The 20,907-nt window shown below is 51.9% G+C and overlaps 2 protein-coding genes across 2 annotated transcripts; both read right to left on the bottom strand.

The window, feature by feature from the left end:
- Nucleotides 1–40: 40 nt before the first annotated feature.
- On the bottom strand, nt 41–7,072 carry Dnaaf3 (dynein axonemal assembly factor 3). Its single transcript, XM_059282123.1, is given in 13 exon segments — nt 41–468; nt 471–964; nt 1,043–1,117; nt 1,269–1,380; nt 2,375–2,492; nt 2,808–2,930; nt 3,044–3,169; nt 3,433–3,615; nt 3,937–4,094; nt 5,089–5,182; nt 6,015–6,157; nt 6,700–6,788; nt 6,890–7,072. Coding segments are annotated over 12 exon segments (1,794 nt in total). The 5' UTR covers nt 6,785–6,788; nt 6,890–7,072; the 3' UTR covers nt 41–385.
- Nucleotides 7,073–12,051: 4,979 nt separating this feature from the next.
- On the bottom strand, nt 12,052–20,486 carry Syt5 (synaptotagmin 5). Its single transcript, XM_059282160.1, has 9 exons — nt 20,403–20,486; nt 19,331–19,468; nt 18,637–18,809; nt 15,782–15,901; nt 15,502–15,669; nt 14,620–14,787; nt 14,269–14,386; nt 13,263–13,396; nt 12,052–12,498 (listed from the first exon to the last, which is right to left on the bottom strand). Exons 2-9 carry the CDS (start codon nt 19,407–19,409, stop codon nt 12,298–12,300), a joined length of 1,161 nt encoding a protein of 386 aa, XP_059138143.1. The 5' UTR covers nt 19,410–19,468; nt 20,403–20,486; the 3' UTR covers nt 12,052–12,297.
- Between the last annotated feature and the right edge of the window lie 421 nt (nt 20,487–20,907).

The following is a 20,907-nucleotide window of genomic DNA, read 5'->3' as shown; positions in this document are numbered from 1 at the left end:
TCCTGGCACTGGACACCGACTGAGGACAGACACACAGAGGTGACCCTGCACTCTTTATTTGAACCACATGTAGGGGGGGGGGGAGATGTCCCTGGCCCTCCCAACAGTAGCATGTCAGGAGAGAAAGGCCCAAGGCAAAGGGGAGGACCTGGAACCCAGGCTTGTGCCTCCAGCCTGCAATTAGCCTTGGGATAACTCAGAGAACAGTCTAGGACACACACTCCGCACCCCGCACCCAAATCGTAGAGCTGAGAGTTCCAGGAAAGTAATCTCAAATTCTAGTTATATCACTGGGGTTGAGAAAGAACGCAGAGTAAAACCTCATTCCAGCCAGCGGTGGGCTGAGGGTTGGTTATATGAGCTGCTGTCAATCCTGGGGCCTGCTTTAGTGGTTAACTTGGTCTCTGGGTTTTGGAGGTGCATTCACCGTGGACATTGCCGCGGGTGGATTTATCACTTCCCGAGGGGGGCTAGGTCAGACTGGGGCAGGCCGATTGATTCTAGAGGAAGAGCCTGGTCAGCCTGGGGTGGGCTCATTGCTTTCAGAGGAGGGGCCTGGTCAGCCTGGGGTGGGCTCAGTGCTTCTAGAGGAGGGGCCTGGTCAGCCTGGGGTGGGCTCATCGCTTCTAGAGGAGGGGCCTGGTCAGCCTGGGGTGGGCTCAGTGCTTCTAGAGGAGGGGCTTGCTCAGCCTGGGGTGGGCTCATCGCTTCTAGAAGAGGGGCCTGGTCAGCCTGGAGTGGGCTCATCGCTTCTAGAGGAGGGGCTAGGACTTTGCAGGGCGCAGGTCCAGATTCCACAGCTGAGTCTCCACCACCCCGAGTTGAGTCCCCTAACTTGTAGAAGCGTGCAAAGGTCTCCGAGGGGATGGCTCCAGTATGAGGGGCGAACCCTGCGGCCCGCGCTATCTCCCCGACACGGTCAGAAAACGCCTTCAACTCCTTGGGTCTCAGGTCCACCAAGTACCTAGTTCAGGAAACTGCATGTGAGGAGACTGGGCTTTCGGCCCAGCTGGGACCTTCCCACCCCGCTCCTCTGGCTCACCGAGCTAATTCCACAACGAGGTTCCCTCCAGGGGCCACACAAGCCGCAAGCTCAGGGCTGAGAAGATGGACCATCCTGTGGAGAGAAAAGGCTAGGAGTTGAGATACACAGGTGGGGACGAAGGCCCAGAGACGGTGGAGATTGCGAAGCTGAAGTCTCCAGGTCCCGAGAAAGAAGAAACCGGGCCCAATCCTAGGTCTCTATGAGCACCTTGTGTCCCACTTACCCACAGGCTACGTAGAGCAGCTGGAACCGGCCCTTGTAGCAGGTCTTATGGTGGAGAGTCTGCGAAGAATCCAGAGGCAGAAAGTGCATAGTAAAGGGTTCTTGAGTAGGCGCTGCAAGAGAAGAAAAAGGTCAGTTCTGGGGCTGGAGAGATGGCTTACCTGCTAAGAGAGCGTGCTACTCTTTAGAGACCACGAGTTTGGTGCCCAGCACCAAAACCCATGTCGGACTCCTTTTAACCACCTCTAAGTCGTTTCTAAGGAGATGGCGCCCTCTTGTGGTCTCTGCAGGAGCCTACGCGTGCGTGTGCATACACATATAAATAACTATGAATCTTAAGGGAGATAGTAAAAAAGGCACACACAAGTGGTCAGACAAATAAACATTGGACGACCCTTGTTCTCTACTTTTGTTTTTTGTTTGGAGACAGGTTCTCATCTTGTAGCTGAAGATGTCTGGCACTGTAACAAACAGCAGGCATTTCCTCCTGCCCCAGCCTCCTGAATACTGGGACGGCAGTCACGCACGGCCACGCCTGGCTTTCTTGGCTTTTTCTTTAAAATTATTTTTTGGTGATCATGTGTTCCACAGTGTGCGTGTGAAAGGTCGGGTGACAACTTTATGGAGTCAGCCCTCTCCTTCCACATTTACTTCCGTCCCAGGGACCAGACTTGGGTTGCAAAGCTCTGAGGGCAAGCCCTTCTCCCTGCTGAGCTATCTTGTCGACCTTGACCTTCCTTGTCCTTCTACAAGCCCCCTTTTTCACCCTGTCTCTGAGCTGGATTCCTGCAAATCTGGGGAGGTGGGCCCACGAGGCAGAGACTCCTTTCGAACAGAGGAACAGACGCCGAGGGAGGAGAGAGTTAGGGAATGGAATAAAGAAGGGAGAGCAAGAATCCATGTGGGGAGGGTGTCTAGGCAGGGATTCTAGACAGTTCCCAGTGAGACCTCTATAGAGGACTGAGAATTCTCCTACTGATGGCGCCAGGACTTAGGGAGGGAGGGCAAGAGAGAAAAAGAGAATAAACGCCAACTAGAGGCCCAGGTATCCCAAATTAGCTCCATCCAAACTTGGGAACAAACAGCTTGCAGCTGTTGGCTCTCTACCGTCCGGCTCCGGCGACTTCGTCTCCTCCAGGTACCCCTGGATGGCTCTCGGGCCCCTCCAGGCGGCCACTTCTCTGAACAGCTCTGTAACATTGTGCAGCGTGATGTCGCTCGCAGTCTGCACAGGAGCAAAGGGGAGGGGCCCGATGTTAGGCTGGGAGCCTTAGGGGGTGGGATCGATTGGCTGGGGCGGGGCTCACTCTGCACAGGTGACAGCTAGCCCCGAACTAGAATTCCTTCTCGCTTTTCCAGGGCTGGGTTTGGGACAGAGTAAGAGGACTGGATCGTAGCGCTCCCAAGTGGGGCCCCAGAGGTTGGGGACAGAGCCTGTTACTTGGAGACACCGGACCGAAGAGCGTGGGCGGGGCTTGGTGGAAGGGGCAGGGCTTGGAAGGCGGAGGGCAGGAACTTGCTCCTTGGACCGGCCACACACCTTGACCGGTTGTCCGTTACTCGTCCGCAAAAGGCTCTGGTCGTCCGCCTCGATGCCAAAAGCCACAAAGGGGCCCGTGGCGATGTCCCCCCAGTACCCGCGCGCTGCCACGCGTTCCCCACGCTGGAAAAAATAAAGGGGGGTGGTGGTTAGATCGCAGGTGAGGTCCAAATTGGGGACCTTGGCTCGTAGGTTGAAATAAAAGACGCAGAGCAAGGCTGGGAGTAGACACGCACGTGGCTCAGGAGGCGACCCGACGCCAGGGTCCTGTTGGGCACGTGGTAAGCACTGGCGTCTCTGAGTTCAAAGGCAACACCTGTGTCCCGCCAGCGTCGGAATTCCTGGATGTGGATGACTTGGGCCTGGAATAGAGGGTGGGAAAGAAGGCCCTGATGAATCTGGTATAGGAACCCCATCTCTATACCTCTACCTCCTCCCTCAGACTCAGGGGTGCAACCCCAGCCCTCTTTCCTCAGACCCAGGAGTCCAGGTCCCAGCCCTCCTCCCTCAGACCAGGAATCCAGACTCCAGCCTCCCTCCCTCCCTCAGACCCGGGGGCAAAGTCCCAGCCCTCTTGCGTCATTCAGGACTCAGACGCTGGCCACCTGCTCCAAGGCCTCCTCACCCCTCGATCCTGCAGCTTCATGCGCAGGTCCCAGTCGGCAACACCACGCCGGGCATCGTAGCGAGAACCCAGGTAGTGGCGCAGCCTCGAGTCCCAAAGGCGACTCATGGGGAAGACCTCAGGTCCCTTCTCCCCACCTGACCAGAAGCGGAACACGGCCTCCAGGGCATCCCGCTCGCGGAACTGCACAGCCAGGGACGCATGGAGAGAGAGAGAGCCAGAGATACAGGGAGGGTTCCCGTCAATTCCATTACGTGAGAATGATTATGGGGATGAGAGAGAGAGAGAGAGAGAGAGAGAGAGAGAGAGAGAGAGAGACTCAGAGAGCAAAGGCTTCCCTAACCCTGCGCCCCAATAGTAGGAGTCACAGAGGTGGGCTTGGGACCTCCACACACCAGCCTGCTCCAGCCCCTCAATTCCTCTGAACCACTCATTTCCACTCTTTTGCATCCACCCAATTCCAGGCCATGCTCGCTCCAGCCCAGAGGCGGGTAGATCTGGCACCTTGAGAGGCCGGAGGCTGAGCCAGGGTACTTGCTCCTCCAGGCGATCCGGTTCAGGCACCAGATGGGCCAGGCGGCTAGACTGGGTGCGCACAAAGGCAGCTACCGAGGGTCGTAGGAGCGCGTTCCCCCACAGCTCCAGGAAAGTCTCACATCGCTCTGGAGGGAGGTGGGACGGATGAGGCAGGAGGGAAGACAAGGCAAACATCACCAGTTCGGGAACTGCAGCCACCGCCCAGCGCTGCGGATCGAAACTGGGACTTCACGAAGGCAAGGCAAGCTGACCTATCTCCTCCTCAAGCCTCTTTTCACGTTTTGTTTTGGTTTGGTTTTGGAGACAGGGTTTCTCTGTGTAGCCCTGGCTGTCCTGGAGCTCACTCTGTAGCACTGGCTGTCCTCAAACTCGCAGAGATACACCTGTCTCTGCCTCTCAAGTGCTGGGATCAAAGGTATGCGCCACCACTGCCCGGCCACATGACAACTTTCAGGAGTCAGTTCTCTCAACCCACTCATGTGAGTCCCAGAAATCAAATTCAGGTCATCAAGCTTGATAGCAGGCACCTTTACTAGCTGAGACATTTCCATAGCCTCTGTTTGTTTTTTAAAGTGACATTTTATGCATCCCACAGAGCCTAGAACTCTATGTAGCCAAGGACAACCTGAAATTTCTAAACCTCCTAGCCACCTCCCTAGTTCTGTGACAACCTGTGCCACCATCCAGGGGGCCACACCCCCAAAGTTTGTTTTACTTACTAAATTATTTTTTTATATTTTATGTGTAAGTGCCCTGCATGTACACATGCATGCCAGAAGAGGGCGTCAGATCCTATTATATATGGTTGTGAGCCATCATCATGTGTGGTTGCTGGGAATTGAACTCAGGACCTCTAGAAGAGCAGCCAGTGCTCTTAACCCTTGAGTCATCCATCTCTCCAGCCCCCTTATTTTGTGTCTTTGAGACAACGTTTCACTATGTTCCCTGGCTAGCCTGGAACTCACTATGTAAACCAGGCTGGCCTTGAACTCACAGAGACATGCCTGCCCCTGCACCATGCTCATCTCCAAAATTTTAAGTCCCATCATTGGAAGGCCAGTGTCTTTGAAGGGAGAGGGAAGAGCCCTGAGTTTGGATGCTAGAGTCTCAGCAACTGACCTTGGAGCCCCATCTTCTCTGGTTCCTCGAGGGCTAGGCTGAAGATCAGCATGTGTCGAGCCACGGCTTCCAGATTATTCTCCAGCACATAGAACTGGAGGAATGGCAGACAAGACAATTCTGCATGTCTAGAGTCCAGAACACTAGCTTCCTGCACCGGCCACCACCACCACCACCACCACGGTGGTGGAACACAACCAGGAGCCTTGTACAAGCTAAGGCAGCGCTCCACCCCTGAGCTACAATGCCCAGTGCTCTTTTTCTATTTCCCTTCCTATTATGAGGCAGGATCTCACTGGGTCATTCTTTTTTTTTTTTTTTTTTAAAGATTTATTTATTTATTATGTATACAGCATGTATGACTGCAGTCCAGAAGAGGGCACCAGATCTCATTACAGATGTTTGTGAGCCACCATGTGGTTGCTGGGAATTGAACTCAGGACCTCTGGAAGAGCAGTCAGTGCTCTTAACCTCTGAGCCATCTCTCCAGCCCTCACTGGGTCATTCTTGAACTCAGGCCTTTAACTCTCTGTAGCCCAGGATGGCTTTATATATGAGATGCTTCTTCTGCCTCAGCCTCCTGAGCAACTGTGATTACAGGCTTGAAATACTAGCTCCAGATTGCCAGTCTCTTTCTTCAGCCATAAGTCTAGAGTCCAGATCATCCCTCACACCACACTGGATACCTGGTCTTGGGCTCTCCCTCTTTCTGAAGCCCAGGAGCCCCCAACCCCAGGCCCTTACCTCCCCACAACATGGGTCTGAGACCTTCAGCTTCCACCTCCTCAGGCCCCACAAACTACTCTCAAGTCCCTTTTCCCCTAGGACCTGGAAGTTTTAATTCCAATCCTCTCTTCTCTCAAGGGCTGGGGAATCTGGGCTCTCAGTTCTTCCGCCCCATCCACGACCTCAGAATCCCAGCTCACATTGAATCTCCTGCGAGGCCAGAGCGCCGCTCTGGACAGCGTCCGCAGCATGTGTCGCCCATCCACAGAGCCTAACAGCAGGACATCCAACTCCGGGATCTTGTGCTCTGTCTCTGCCAGTGACTCTGGGTCCACGGGAGGACCTGGCAAGAGGATAGTGGGCAGGGGCCGGCTACTTAATACCTTTCTTTCTTTTTCTTTTTCTTTTTTTTTTTTTTTTTTTTTTTTTTTGCAAGACAGGGTTTCTCTGTGTAGCTTTGCCCTTTCCTGGAACTCGCTCTGTAGACCAGGCTGGCCTCGAACTCACAGAGATGTGCCTGCCTCTGCCTCCTGAGTGCTAAGATTAAAGGTGTGCGCCAATACCTTCATTTCTTGAAGTGCCTTCAGAAGCTGCAAGAATCCAGCAGGCCTGGTCCCCCAAGCCTGGGTTCCAAAGGCAGCTGTACCTCTACATTATGGTATTCGGTATCATCAAAGAAGATTCTGAGGGTGCCCTTCTCCTCAAGCCATTTAATTTAGGCGCGCGCGCGCGCGCACACACACACACACACACACACACACACACACACACACACACACAATCAGCATCCCCTGCCATGGACACAAGTGCTGTGAGGTCTGTGCACATGGGAGTTGAAAAGGACCTCTGTCTAAGACCGTGTGTGGTCCTAAGGTAGAGACTCACTTTCAGCCTGTAGATCCAGCGCTGGGGACAGACCCCACCAGGACACAGAGCCGAAGCCGGCGCCGGAGCCTGCAGGTGTGGTCATCGCCCTGCGGGGACAGGGATCCTGGAAACTCCACGTTCGTCCACCCCATCCCTTTCTCGCTGCCCCTCGCTTCTTACCCCTTCGCCTCCAGGTTGATCCCCTCACCTTTATCCTTCCAAATATCCCTGGGAGTGGCTCTTCTCCCGCAGAGTGCTGGGCTGAGCTCCAGAAAGCCTGCACAACTGTCTCCCAGAGGCTCCGCCCTCTATGAGCAGTCAGCCAATGGGAACAGACGGACTTGCATCATTGCTATCAACTGACCAATAAATGTGAAAAGGTACCGCTCGCTACTAACTTTTGACCAATAGAAGCGCCGGGGGCAGCCGCGAAGTGGTCCGGAACAGGACGCCGGACGCGGTTGTCATGACGACAGCCCGGCCAGAGAGGGTGGACGCTGGATCTGTCCAAATTTCTGGGAAGGGAAGGGCCTAGCTTGCTGCTTCAAATTAAATCATAACCGAACGAAATCTTTTTCTTTTTTTAATCCTCTCTTCTTACTTTTTCTTTTCCTTTTTTGGTGGGTGGGTGGGTGTGGGTGGGGCGGGACAGAGTCCCTCTGTATTCTAGTTACTCCAAACTCGTGGCAATCCTCCTGTCTCAGTCTCCTGAGTTCTGGGTTTAAAGGCGTGAGCCACCACCCCTGGCTTTGAATGGAATCTCTATGAATCCAAATTATAGCACGGAGCCCAGACTCATGCCTTCAGATCTGTTTTATTTTTTTTCTTTCGCACCTGGGCTCTGACTGAATACAGGCCTCACCAGGTGGAAAGCAGGACGCTGCTCAGTAAATTTTCAAATTGTGTGATCAGGCTGCTACTCACAGTCATTACTAAATATTAAATCCTGCGCTGTGGCGAAAACTTGTAAGGCCAGCAGCACTCTGAAGGCGGAGGCAGAAGGATCAGTGGTTCAAGGCCAGCCTGGTCTACATAGCTTATTCTAGGCCAGCAAAGGCCACATAGTAGGACTCTGTATATTAAAAATAAACAAACAAAACTCCCCCCTGGAGCTGGAGAGATGGCTCAGTAATTGAGGGCATTTGCTGCTCTCTCAGAGGACTGGAGAATTCAGTTCTCAGCACCCACATCAGGGGGATCATAACTGTACTTCCAGCTCCAGGGGATCTTTGGGAACCCACAAACACCCCTCCCTCAGGCATCATCTGCACCCCTATCAGCTGTTCTACAGGTTCACAGGACAATGATGACTCCCCATATCAGCATCAGTGTCCCTGCACCCATCCCATGTTGAGAGCAGAGCAGGGCAGGGCTTAGCTCATGGCTTAGCTCTCAAGTAATTTTCATTCTCTCTCTCTCTCTCTCTCTCTCTCTCTCTCTCTCTCTCTCTCTCTCACACACACACACACACACACACACACACACACACAAATAAATAAAACAATTTAAAATATAAATTAAAAGAAAATCTCCCTCCTGGGGAGATACCTAACATTGGTCTCTCAGACCCTAGCAATGAACAAAATTTACTAGAACGAAGAAAAAAATTAAAGGAAATGATGCTATAGAAATAATAGATCCAGGGCTGTCGTCAGTTTGGTAGAGCTCTTGATAAGCATGCTTGATGAACTGTGCTCCATTCCCAGCACCACGTAAAACCAGGTATGATGGTAAATGACTATACTCCAATCAATGCCAGGGGTGGGTGGGGAGGAGGTGGTCACAGGACTGAAGCAGGGTTAAACGTTCAAGCTTGATTATATAGAGAGGGGCTGTAGCAACGGCTCAGCAGCCAAGAGCCCTGACTGCTTCCCCCTGCCTCCAGGACCTAGGTTCAGATGCCAGCATCCACAGGGCAGCCAGCTTACAACCACCTGTATGGAGCTTCAGCACCGGGAATCTGATGCCCTCTTCTGGCCTCTGACAGCGTATGTGCAGGTGCTACATAGATACACATACAGGCAAAACACTCGTTCACGTAAAATAAAAGAAATGTATTTAAAAAGAAGTATGTGTTATATGCTCATCAAGTTACATAACTTATATAACTCCAGGTTCATGATGAAGAATAAATTAGTATCTCATTCCTTCATATGCGTTTAGTACTGTATGAGTGCATGTGCATGCATGTGTGGGTGCTTGTGCCCACGAAAATGCAGAGGCCAGAGGGGTATGTCTGGGGTCTTCTTCTCTCACTGCCTGTCTGATTTCCTCGAGAAGTCTCTCACTAGAGTGGAAGTTCATCGTGTTTGTCAGGCTGCTCCCTGAGTCTGTGTATCTCCGCTCCCCAGCGGTAGTGTTACCAATGCTTCCAGCCTTGCCTGGCTTCGATATGGGTGCTCGGTATTTGAACTCAGGTCTACACAGTGAGCACTCTAATAGCACACTTCTTTTTGTGGTGGAATAACACTCCATTCTATTTCTCCCTTATCATTATGCATGTCACCCATTCCTTTCTGTTTGTTTGATTGTTTCAGTTTTTTTTCAAGACAGGGTTTCTCTGTGTAGCTCTGGCTGTCCTGGATCCCACTCTGTAGACCAGGCTGACCTTGAACTCACAGAGATCCAGCTGCCTCTGCCTCCCAAGGGCTGGGATTAAAGGTGTGCACCACCACTGCCTGGTGCATGTCATCCATTCTTACCATGTCATTCAAATGTCACCTCAGAAAAGATCTCCCTGAGCTCCCTAGATTTCTCAACATTCACTGGACTTATTTTTTTATTATTATTTTTTTAGGTAACTTATTTCTATTTTGAGGCAGGGCCTCTCTATTATATAGCTCTGGATGTCTTGAAACTTGCTGTGTAGACCAGGCTCCCCTCGAACTCACAGAGATCCAGCTGCCTCTGCCTCCCGAGTGCTATGACTATGTGAACCATGCCCAGCCTAGATGTATGTGTTCCCTACATGTGTGTGAACTACATGTGTGTCCAGTGCCTGTGGAGGCCAGAGGAAGGCATCAGACCTCCTGGAACTCCAATTATGGATGGCATGATTCAATATGTGGATGTTAGGAACCACACTCAGGACCTCTGCAAGAGCATCAGGTGCTCTTAACCTCTGAACCATCTCTCCAGATCCTGGATTTATTTCTTAACATCAGTGACTATTTACAGTGGTTTTCTTCTGATTTGGTTAGGTTTCTTGCTAAGATGGAAAAACCAGAGACCCTGAGATCATAACCTAAATCATAACAGGTTTAGACACTAGAGAGTTGGCTCATCAGTTAAGAAGAGTTGTTGCTCTCGCAGAGAACCCAGGTTCAATTCCCAGCATCCACATGGTGGCTGTCTACTAACTCTAGTCCCAGGAGATCCAGTGCTCTCCTCTGACATCAGTGGGCACCAGGCACACACATGGTGCACAAAGAAGCAGGTGAAGCATTCACACATGCAAAATAACAAAATAAAAATAAAAAGACACATTGTTCAAGTACCAGGACTTAAAGTACCAGACTTCTTGGCTATGTGACTCAGAGCAAACTACATAAATTTTCTTCATTTGTCAATACTAATAAACATTGTATTTATCATGACTTTGCCTTGAGGGCAGTATGGGCATTGTGGTGGTAGTAGTTAATTGTAGGTAATATTGTCTTCTCTTTTAACTTTATGTTTTTGTGTATGAGTGCTCTGTGTGTATGCCTGAACACCAGAAAAGGGCATCAGATACTCTTATGGATGGTTTGTTAGCCACCATGTCGGTGCTGGGAATTGAACTCATGACCTCTGGAAGAGCAGCCAGTGCTCTTAACCACTGAGCCATCTCTCCAGATGGTCTTCTTAAGAGCAATACACATGGTCACACAGGAGAAACAACTGCTATGATCTTGTGGAATTTTTCTATTTTTCTTTTCTTTCTTTTTTCTTCTTCTTCTTTTTTTTTTTTTTTTTTTTTAGTTTGGTTTGGTTTGTTTTTCGAGAAAGGGTTTCTCTGTGTAACCTTGGCTGTACTGGAACTCACTTTGTAAACCAGGCTGGTCTCAAACTCAGAGATCCTCCTGCCTCTGCCTCCCAAGTGTTGGGATTAAAGGCATGCACCACCACTGCTGGGCAATTCTGTGGAAATTTTCTAAATCTCATGGACACTATAACCCATGGAACATCTGATTTCCTTGCTTATTGGTTACCAGGAAGTTCAAGGGACAAATGTATACCTTTTTCCTAGTATCTGGGGATACTCTGTACCCCCATTTCCTCCTGTTCGGTGTGGGGCGTGAATTCCCAGACATCAGAGACCTTGTCCATCATTCCTAATCCTGCCTGGGATGAAGTTGGTCAGGTAATCATCCTCCCAGAAGTATGATGGCAAGCAACATGTGTTGAAAGAGAGAGGGAAAAGGGTACCATTGGCTTTCCTCAAGTATCTGCCTAATGGACAGTAAGGTCAGGCCCTGGAGGATGGTGTGGCCACAGAGTCTCTAGAGATTTCAGTGTAGAATGGCCATGGGCTCTTGAGACTTCCGGGTGGTATGGTCATGGACTTTTTGGAGATTTCAGCTGGAAACGTATCTGCTTTGTTTCCTTGATAAGAGTACATGATGAGGCATAAAGCCTGCCTGGGCTTGTGTCTGTTCTTGGTCCACACTTCCACAGAGACTGTACACAGAAGACCCCAGGGGAAATGAGATGGAAGTAAGGGAGAGAGAGGAAAAGGGGAGAAAGGAGGAAAAAGAAGGATGCACAACTGGGCATGAAAATCTATGTGCACAGGGGCCTGGTGTTGCGGGCCTGTGATCGCAGATACTAGGGAGAATGAGGCAGGAGGATGGCAAGTTTAATGCCTACGCTACAGAGTGGGTTTAAGGAGAGGCTGGGTAACTTAGGTAAAAAGACAGCTAAGGGTGAGGAACGGTAGAGTGATTCCCTAGAATCCCCCAGTGAGGGGCTGGGGCGTGGCTCAGTGGTAGAGCCCCTGCCTAGAATCCCCCAGTGAGGGGCTGGGGCGTGGCTCAGTGGTAGAGCCCCTGCCTAGAATCCCCCAGTGAGGGGCTGGGGTGTGGCTCAGTGGTAGAGACCCTGCCTAGAATGTGAATGGGTTAGTGTGGTCGATGTATGGGTTTCCCTGGGTGGGGGTCCAATGTGTTCAGTGTTAATTCTGGCCTGGTATGCTTTTGGGCCTGGAGGTGAGCATCATTCTTGGTCTCAGCTACTGTGTCCTGTCCCCTCGCCACCACCACCACCCCCACACACACATACATCAAGGAGCCTTGGGGGCAGAGTCTCCAAGCTATTGAGTATTTATTTGGCCCAGGAGCAGTACAGGAGTCAAGCTGTGTGGGAAGAGCTAAGAGATTGGGAGACAGGAGATAATAGGCCTCACAGCTGATTGTCAAAGCAGAGGGTAGGACCCTGGGGCAGGGGATGCCAGACTTAACCACCTCCCCACAAGATCACTGTGGTTTCTGGGTATGGGACTGGTGCTAGACGTTAGAAACATTTCCAAGGTGGAGGTAGGAATGGATGCAACATTTGGGGAGTAGGGAGAGGCATGTGGGGAGACGTGTAAGGGGCTGGGAGCAAGGGATCGGGGGTCGGGTGCTTGCCTGATGGGGATCAGGATGCGGGCACTGGCCTGGCTCGGTCAGGGGGCCGCAGCGAGTGCCACTGGGCAATGGGCCGCCTGGGGTTGGCCAACATGTCAGCCCAGTGCCGAAGGCCGGCCCCACCGACGGCTGCGCCCACCGCCACTCTCCCGATGGCCTCATTCTTGCCCAGCTTGTCATAGTCCAATACGGTCAGCTCCACCTGGACTTTCTGGAGTGGGTGGGGAGAAAAGGAGATAGGAGGCATGAAGAGAGGCACAGGGGTCATCGCCAAGGACATTCTCTCCCTGTGACCAGGCTATGTAGGGACATTGCCACAGGAGTTTGGGGCAGGGAGGAGTGGCAGGTGGAAAAGACAAAAAGGTGCCCAGGAGCTTTCATTCCTTTGCAAAGGAAATTCTTCCTTCCTTTCTTTTTCTGTTTTAGACAGGGCCTCACTATGTAGCCCTGCCCAGCCTGGAGCTCACTATGTAGAGCAGGCTGGCCTTGAACTCACAGAGATCTGCCTGGCTCTGCCTATGGAGTGCTGGGATCTAAGGCATGTGCCATAATACCCTGCTGAAAACAAACTTCTACAGAGATAAGCCCACAGGACCCACTGTCCAGGGCTTGGTAGGAGCCTCCTTAGAGATCAGGGGTCAGTAGAGGGCCAAACATGCAAGGCCTTGATATGGGTGCCGTGACCCATAAACACTTTTTTTCTATAGGAACTGGAAGGTCTGAGCCTGTTGGGGGCGGAGCTTGCTGGGGACAGGCATTCTATCCACGCATGCAAGTCTCACTTAGGGGAGAGCATGCCCAAGGCCAGGTTTTAAGACCAGACCTCCTGGTCTCCAAAGGAGGAAAAGGAGAGGAACAATACAATCTCAGACCTCAGGAGCTGGTTTCTTCAGTGATGCCCTGGCTCCTTGGCCACTACCAGCCCTGGGGGTTTCTGTGGTGGAGCTATCCCAGTGAAAGCAGGGCTGCACTCACCTGCACTTGGTCACAGGGCACCTCAAAGCTGAAGGCTTCGTTGTAATAGGGGTTCAGGGTGTTCTTCTTAATGGTGGTTTTCTTCTTCCGAACCTTCTTGCCTCCCTGAAGCAGGTGCACTTTAACATAGGGATCTGGGGTGAAGAAGGGCATCCTTTAACTCCCCACTGCTGGGCTCTTGGGGATCAGGTTGTGTGCAAGCAGTGAAGAATCTCTTTTGGACCTCCATAGAATCACCCATGCAGCCCCTCAGACCCCCCTTTTCTGGATAAGATCAGTTCGGTATTATCCCACAGCAGTATGGGGTTCTGCTTGACCCTCCAGGTCAAGAAGCTGTCAGAGCCCTGAGGCAGAAACACACCCCCTGTCCTGACTGGTGTTTGTTGTTGTTTTGTTATCAACTGGATACAAGTCAAAGTTATCTGAGAAGAGTGAGCCCAAAATGAGAAAATGCCTCCATGATATTGGCCTGTAGGCAAGACAATGGGCATTTTCTCTTTTCTTTTCTTTTCTCTTCTTTTCTTTTCTCTTCTTTTCTTTGAGACAGGGTTTCTCTGTATAGCTTTGGAGCCTTTCCTGGAACTCACTCTGTAGCCCAGGCTGGCCTCGAACTCACAGAGATCCACCTGCCTCTGCCTCCCGAGTGCTGAGATTAAAGGCATGCGCCACCACCGCCGGGCCGGGCATTTTCTTAATTAGGGGTTGATGTAGGGGGACCTAGCCCACTTGGGTAGTGTCAACCCTGGACAAATGGTCCTGGATATGTAAGAAACAGGCTGAGAAAGCCATGGGGAGCAAGCCAGTAAATGGACTCCTTTCTGCCCCTCTGCATCAGCTCCTGCCTCCAGGTTCCTGCCCTGTTTGAGTTCCTGCCCTGACCTCTGTCAGTGATGGAATGTATCATATGAGTTGTAAGATTAAATAACCTTTTTCCTCCCCAAGTTTGTTTTTTTTAATCATAGTCTTTATCACAGCAGTAGAAGCCCTAACATACACACGCACGCACCTGAGAGTCCCCCAACATCCATCTTCTTCAGGTTTTTAGCTTCCAGGACAATGACGGTGAGCTTTCCGGCCGTGGGGACATAGCGGAGAGAGAAGCAGATGTCCCCCAGTTTCTCCTGCTAAAAGGAGGAATGGAACCTATCACCCAAATCGGGCCGCCACCCCTCGCCAGCTTGCTTTGGAATGGAATGGTCCAAGAGTCAAGCACCAGGGCTGTCAATCCTGTTCTCGGAGCCAGCTAGCCCGCCCTCTGGCGCCTGTGCGGGGAAAAGGGGCTTGCGGACTTGAAGGACTGCAAAGTCTGCGCTCTGATTGTTCCAGAGTAGCGATGGGAGGGGCCACACATGCTCACCTCCTCTTTGGGAGCTACCTGCAGCTCTCTCCAGGCCTGCACCGGCCGCCCCAGGTTCACGGAACTCATGGGCACCCGCACCTCCCCGATGGCATCGTTGCGGGAGAAGCGATCGAAGTCATACACCGCCATGACCAGCACTCTGCCCCCCAGTTCCACGTATGGGACCTGGAGGAAGGGAACACAAAGGGGAGGTAGGAAGTCAGAGAGAAAGAGGGCGTGAGGGGTAGAATATTCAGTTGGAAGTAGAGTAGGGCTGCAGCTCCCAAATAACGACACAGAGACGTCTTATTACAAAAGTTCAGCCTTTAGCTTAGGCTTGGATCAACTAGCTCTTATAACTTAAATTAACCCATTTATATTCATCTATGTTCTGTCACGTGGCATTACCTCTCTTCCGTCTTGTACCTCCTGTTTCCTCTGTGTCTGGCTGGCAACTCTGCCTTTCTTTTTTTTCCCCAGAGTCCTCTCTGTCCCCAGAAGTCCCACCTAACCTCTACCTGCCTAGCTATTAGCCATTCAGCTCTTTGTTAAACCAACCGCAGTGACACATCTTCACACAGAGTACAAATATATCATAACATGGGGCAATGAGGTTCCAGGGACCTCAATAAAGTACGAGGAGCCACGGAAGAAAACTCAGGTGTTAACAGAACACAAACAGGAGTGTCCAAGGACCAAGGCAACAGACAGCACAGGCATTGACAGTGTTCCCAGGGATAATTCTGGGTCCCAGGGAGCAGCTTCCCACTGCCTATACACACAAGGTGGCAGCTGCAACTCAGCTGTGTCTCCTTCCAGGGCAAGCTGAAGGGGTCAGTCCTTGGCATTCCAGGACAAGAGGCAGGCTGAGAACCATGGGGTGATGAAGCAGGAACTCACCTTGAAGGCAAAGGTCTCCCCAAAGTGTGGATTCAGGGTCTGCCGATGCACCTTGGTCTCGTGTCGCCTCCGCTTGTCTGGCAGCAGATAGACACTTACATAGGGGTCCGAGGAACCTCCTAGGTCCAACGCTGCCAGTCCTTCAGCTTGCAAGATGCCCACCAGGAGCTGCAGGTGCCCAGACACAGAGGAGGGATTCATATTTCAGTCTCCCTCCCATGGCCTCCACGACGAAGGGAGACCCTCCCCTTCCCAAGCATTCTCCCTCCTTCACACCCACCTGACCAGTCTGGAAGTCATAATCCAGCGAATACTGCAACCGTCCTAGCTGGTGCTTGTCTGAAACCTGCTGTCCTGGCATGGAAGGTGAGGGGTCCAGCTCCTCTATTTCAGGCTGAACCTAGAAAGTCAGGGGCAAGAAGTTGGAATCTTCCCCTGAAACTAGTACCCTCCAGTCCCAGAAACCTCAAGAGGCTCACAGATCCCTCCGGCAAGCCATCAATGATTGTTTGTCTAAACAATGTTTGATTAATAATGTCTGGAACTCTGGTAACATAAAAACAACATATCTGTCAGCATTTGATTAGTGATGTCTGCTATGGGAATAGACATTGTGAGACACAGTCTGGGACTGTTTCATTCCTCCATGTCCTAATGAATGTATTGGGATAACAGTACAAATTGCCACCATTGATCTTGTCACAGGAAAATGTGGAGGATAAATGGTATATTTACTATATACTTAGTATTTTAGAATATAAGTTGTTGTTGTTGTTTTAACCTAGGCCATATATTCTCAAAGTCTAGTCTCTATCAGAGATGAGTGGTAAAATACTGAAGTCACCTTATTAGGGATTCTGATTCACTAGGTCTGTGTGACATTACATCCAAAATTTACATTGCAGCAAAGTTGGAGGTGATTCTGACATAGATGGCCTTTGAAATCACCGACTTAAGTAATAGGAATGGAGGCTGAGTTCCAGGACCCCAAAAGGAATCCTTATAGGTAATAATTACAATAACAACTACTTGTTGAGAAAGGAGGAATGATATGAGTTAACTACCATGAACTTAAGGCTCAGAACACACAGGTGTCATTCCCAAAGGCACACAGATGAAAAATGGTGCCCAGGGTTGGAAACCCAAGACTGCCTGGCCTGCATCCCATTCGGCACTCGGAGGCTTAATATTCAGATTCTACCGTAGCCTTTTAATTTTTTAACACTTAATTTTTTTATATCTTAAATTGTGTGTAGGTGTGTGTCTTCATGTGGATATGTGCATGTAAGTGCAGGGTGCCCATGGGGGACAGAGGCATTGGATACCCTGGAGTTGGAGTTACAGGTGGTTGTGAGCCATCCTACATGGTTGCTGGGGACAGAACTTGGTCCTCTAGAAGAGGAACAAGTGCTGTTAACCACTGAGACATTGATCCATACCCCCAGTCTTTTATTTTTGAAGGATCCATCTAAGTCCTCCATGACTCTCCGTGTGTGTGTGTGTGTGTGTGTGTGTGTGTGTGTGTGTGTGTTTCCATTCATGTACATAATGGCAGATATTCTCTCTCTCTCTCTCATTCTCTCTCTCTCTCTCCTCTCTCTCTCTCTCTCTCTCTCTCTCTCTCTCTCTCTCTCTCTCTCTCTCAAACATGCTGTCATATAGCCCAAGTTGGCCTCCAACTTGCTATGTAACCATGGATAACCTTGAATTTTCTGAATTCTCCTGCCTCCACTTCCCAAGATCTGGGGTTACAGGTGTGCACTACCATGCCTGGTTTATGTGGTGCTGCAGACTGAACCCCGGGCTTCATGTGTGCCAGGAGAGCACTCTACCAGCTGAGGTCCCAGGCCCCTGTCTCCTTCTTGGGCAAACACTACAATGGGGATCATTTGCCCTTATTCCATGGAGTGTGCTCAACCTTCCAGACACCTCGCTCCGGAACGCGGTTTATTCACACCCTACCCCCAGCGCAGTGAATAACTCTCTGTTGATTCACCTCGAAACCCAGTAACCAGTCCTCAGTACCTGCTCTTTCTCTGACTAGAATGTTCTGGTCTTGGCTCTCAGCTAACTCTTTTGCTTTGGTCTTGCCAGAGAAGTCACCTCCACCAGGAGACGTCCTGACCCTCTGGGCTGTTGGTACCACAATGCCTGTTGTGCCCTGCATATGACATCCTGAGTAAGTGACTTTTCCACAGTATCTCGGGTAGTGTGGCTGTAGATAGGAGTGTGCATGCATGCGTGTGTGTGTGTGTGTGTGTGTGTGTGTGTGTGTGTGTGTGTGTGATATGTATGCCTGTGTATGTTGGTATACTCATCCATTCCTGTGCATATGTGTGAAAGTCAGAGGTCAACTCTGGGTGTCTTCCTCTATTACTCTCCACCTTATTTTTTGAGACGGGGTCTCTCACTGAACCTAGAGTTTACCATTTCTGCTAGACTGGCTGGCCACGGAGTTCCAGGAATATGCCTGTCTCTACCCGCTCCCCACCCCAACTGCTGGAGCTATAGGCACACATGGCCATGCCCAACTTTTGAATGGGTACGGGATCAGAACAAAGGTCCTCAGGCTTGCTTACCAACCTCTTAGCCTACTGTTTTTTTGTTTGTTTGTTTCGTTCTGTTTTATAGATTTATTTACTTTATGTGTGTGAGTGTTTTGCCCACATGTGTGTCACCACGTGTGTGCCTGGAGCCCGCGGAAGTCAGAAGAGGGTGTTGGGTCTCCTAGAACTGTAGTTACAGATGGTTGTGAGCCATCACGTGGGTTCCGGGAACCCAACCCATGTCCTCTGCAAGAGTAGCAAGTGCTCTTAGCCACTGAGCCAGCTTCTGAGCCCTGATTTGTTTTGTTTTGTGAGGCAAAGGTCTCACTTTGTAGCCCAGGCTGGCGTTGCAGTCACTATATATCTCTGGCTGATGTTCACAGCAACCCTACTGTCTCAGCCTCCGAAAGTGCTGGGATTACACATGTGCACCCTCACACCCAGTTTAGCCAGCAGAGCTCTTGTGGACAGTTACTAGCTCTGATCCCCAGAATCCAGTGGACAAAGTGGGACCAAAGACAGAGGATTCCTGGGGACGTTGGTGGGAGCAGGGGTGTGAAGAGGAAAGGGTCGCGAGGCCTCGTCACACCTTATCTATGTAACTCCGGCCCAGCTCCTTCACTTCCTGAAGATGGACTTGGGCTTGGGCCTGACTCTTCTTGCCCATCCGTCTCCGACAGCGCTTCCGGTAGAGACAGAAACAGCTGCTGAAGACCAGGAGGCCTGAGCCCAGCACGATGGTGGCCAGGACCCAGGCAGGCACTGCAGAAGGATGGACACAACACGCATCAAAGCTCTGGGAAGTTGGCTGGCTAGCTCAGTCTTGATTCCGTATGGCCCCCTGAATCTTAGCCTGGTTTTCCCTCCAGCCAATTCCGTTCCTTTTTAATCCCGTGTTTCCCTTCCAACCAATCTCACCTGCAAAGCTCAGCTGATGCTCTAACCCACGCTGACATGATTTGTTGTCTTACAATCCTGACGTCTCTACACCCATTTTAATTTCTGCATAACTCCTATTACTTTTAGAAGAAGCTCTGCTCGCTCCTGGGTCTCAGTTTCCATTCGCCCATTTATGATCCCATTCCATGCCCCACCCTTGATCCGCTTCTGGTTTTCCTCGCAGATCTGTCTCTCCTCTTCAGTATTTCAGATTCTAGTCTGGGATACTGAGCCACGATCCCTGCCGGATTTTCCAGCCTACCAACCCGAGTCTTTGCATCTGAGTCCCGCCCCTAGGGATCCAGGGGCTTTCCTCTAGGGCTGCTGGCCCAGGGTTTTCTCACCTGCGCCCGGCCTGATGCGGCTCGAGTCTGGAGGTGCCTCAGGCGCTGGAGACCCCGGGGTCGGGGGTTCCGGGAACATGGCGTCGGGCTCCTGCGGTGCTTCCTGCAGAGGTACCCAAGCACCCTATCCCCCCACTCCTACCCCAAACATCCATTGAGTTTTCCGCGCATCAAAGACTTTCGGTGCATACTGGGAGTTAATCTCAGCCTTTCCAGGCCGAGGGCGGGCTTTGGGGGGACCCAATTCCATCACAAAAGGACGATCCCGCTCTGCAGGCGGATCCCCCAACCACCCTCTTCTTCTGCCCCTTCCTTGCCCTTCCCAAGGGCTTGAACCGGAAGTGGGCGAAGGCAGGCGTGGGAACCATCCGACCACTGTTGCCCAGAGAGACCGCCGGGCTCCAGGCAGGGTGATAGCAAGGCTGGTTGCTGGGCAACGAGCCTGTTGCCAAGACAACGGGAGGGACTGACGCACAGAAACCAAGGCCGGGCGGTGCCGGTGCACGGGACCCAGGACCGGGATCGCGCGGCCCAGGGAGGGTGGTTGAGGGTGGCCTGTGGTCTGTGCATCCACAGCGGCTCCTCCCTCCGCCTCGGACCCCTTGCACCACCCCTCTTGCTGGTGAAGTGGGGAACCTGCCCCGGCACCTGTGTTGGGCCCCCACATCCTCTCGCTCACGAGTCTGTCGCGCGTGCACCCCGACTCTGTCTTCACACCTGTTCTCGTGACCTAGTCGGCCTCCACTTCTCTCCAAACCCCAGATGGACATCTTTCCTATTCTGTCCCCCCACATCCTTCTCTGGTCCGCGTCTCTGCTGCCCTCTGTTGTCCGGCCTCAGTCACTCTTGGTCTCTCTGCTTTCTGCCTACCAACCTGCTCTCTTTGTCTCCACACCTGTCTCTCCTCTCCACACAGCCATCTCCTCGGTGAGGGCTTCAACCTGCTGCTCAGAGTGGATCCTTGCCAGCGTCCCTCCGCCCAGTACTCACCCCTACCCCTCCCACACACCTCGGTCCCCCTACCAATGGGACTGAGGATGCGGCTTGGACAGAGGGTCCCCACAGCTCCTACCTGCTAGGTGGCTGGACAGGACCCTCCTGGAGGCGCCGAGACGCGGGCTGCCGGGACCCCGCCCCCAGCACGTGGGCGGGTGGCGCTGTCCCCGTGTGCTGATCTAGCTCGGCGGGGTGGGGGCGCGGCTGAGTCCAGCCAGGCTGGTGCCTGCGCCCCTGTGTGTGAACGCGCGCGCGCGTGTATGGAAGTGTGTGCATATGTGTGCGTGCGTGTTCTGCCCCGGAGAAAGGAGAACGCCCTGCTCCGCCCTCCGGCCCGCCACACCCGAGAACCACCATGGCGCCCACTTACGTTGATCTTAGCACCCTAGAAGGTTCTGACGTCTGGCTAAGTCATCGGACATCTACACTGAGCACCAGCCCCCCGCAAGACGCGCGCGCACACACACACACACACAAAACAGACTTTTTGAGATGCAAATAACTGGATTCCAGAACACTCGGTTTTAGGATCCATGAGAAACCCCTCTGGAGACCCAAGTACTCAGCTAACCCAGATTCTT

This window comes from Peromyscus eremicus, chromosome 1 (genome assembly GCF_949786415.1).
Source record: "Peromyscus eremicus chromosome 1, PerEre_H2_v1, whole genome shotgun sequence".
Lineage (NCBI taxonomy): Eukaryota > Metazoa > Chordata > Mammalia > Rodentia > Cricetidae > Peromyscus > Peromyscus eremicus.
Note: the sequence above shows the minus strand (reverse complement) of the source record. Positions and strands in the feature narration are given on the sequence as shown.

Coding starts and splice junctions, on each gene's coding strand:
- Syt5 (XM_059282160.1), bottom strand. CDS start 19,409: ATGTTCCCGGAACCCCCGACCCCGGGGTCTCCAGCGCCTGAGGCACCT. Junction 18,810..19,330: donor CCGCATCAGGCCGGGCGCAG/GTGAGAAAACCC, acceptor ATCCTTCTGCAG/TGCCTGCCTGGGTCCTGGCC. Junction 13,397..14,268: donor GGATGTTGGGGGACTCTCAG/GTGCGTGCGTGT, acceptor TCTTCACCCCAG/ATCCCTATGTTAAAGTGCAC.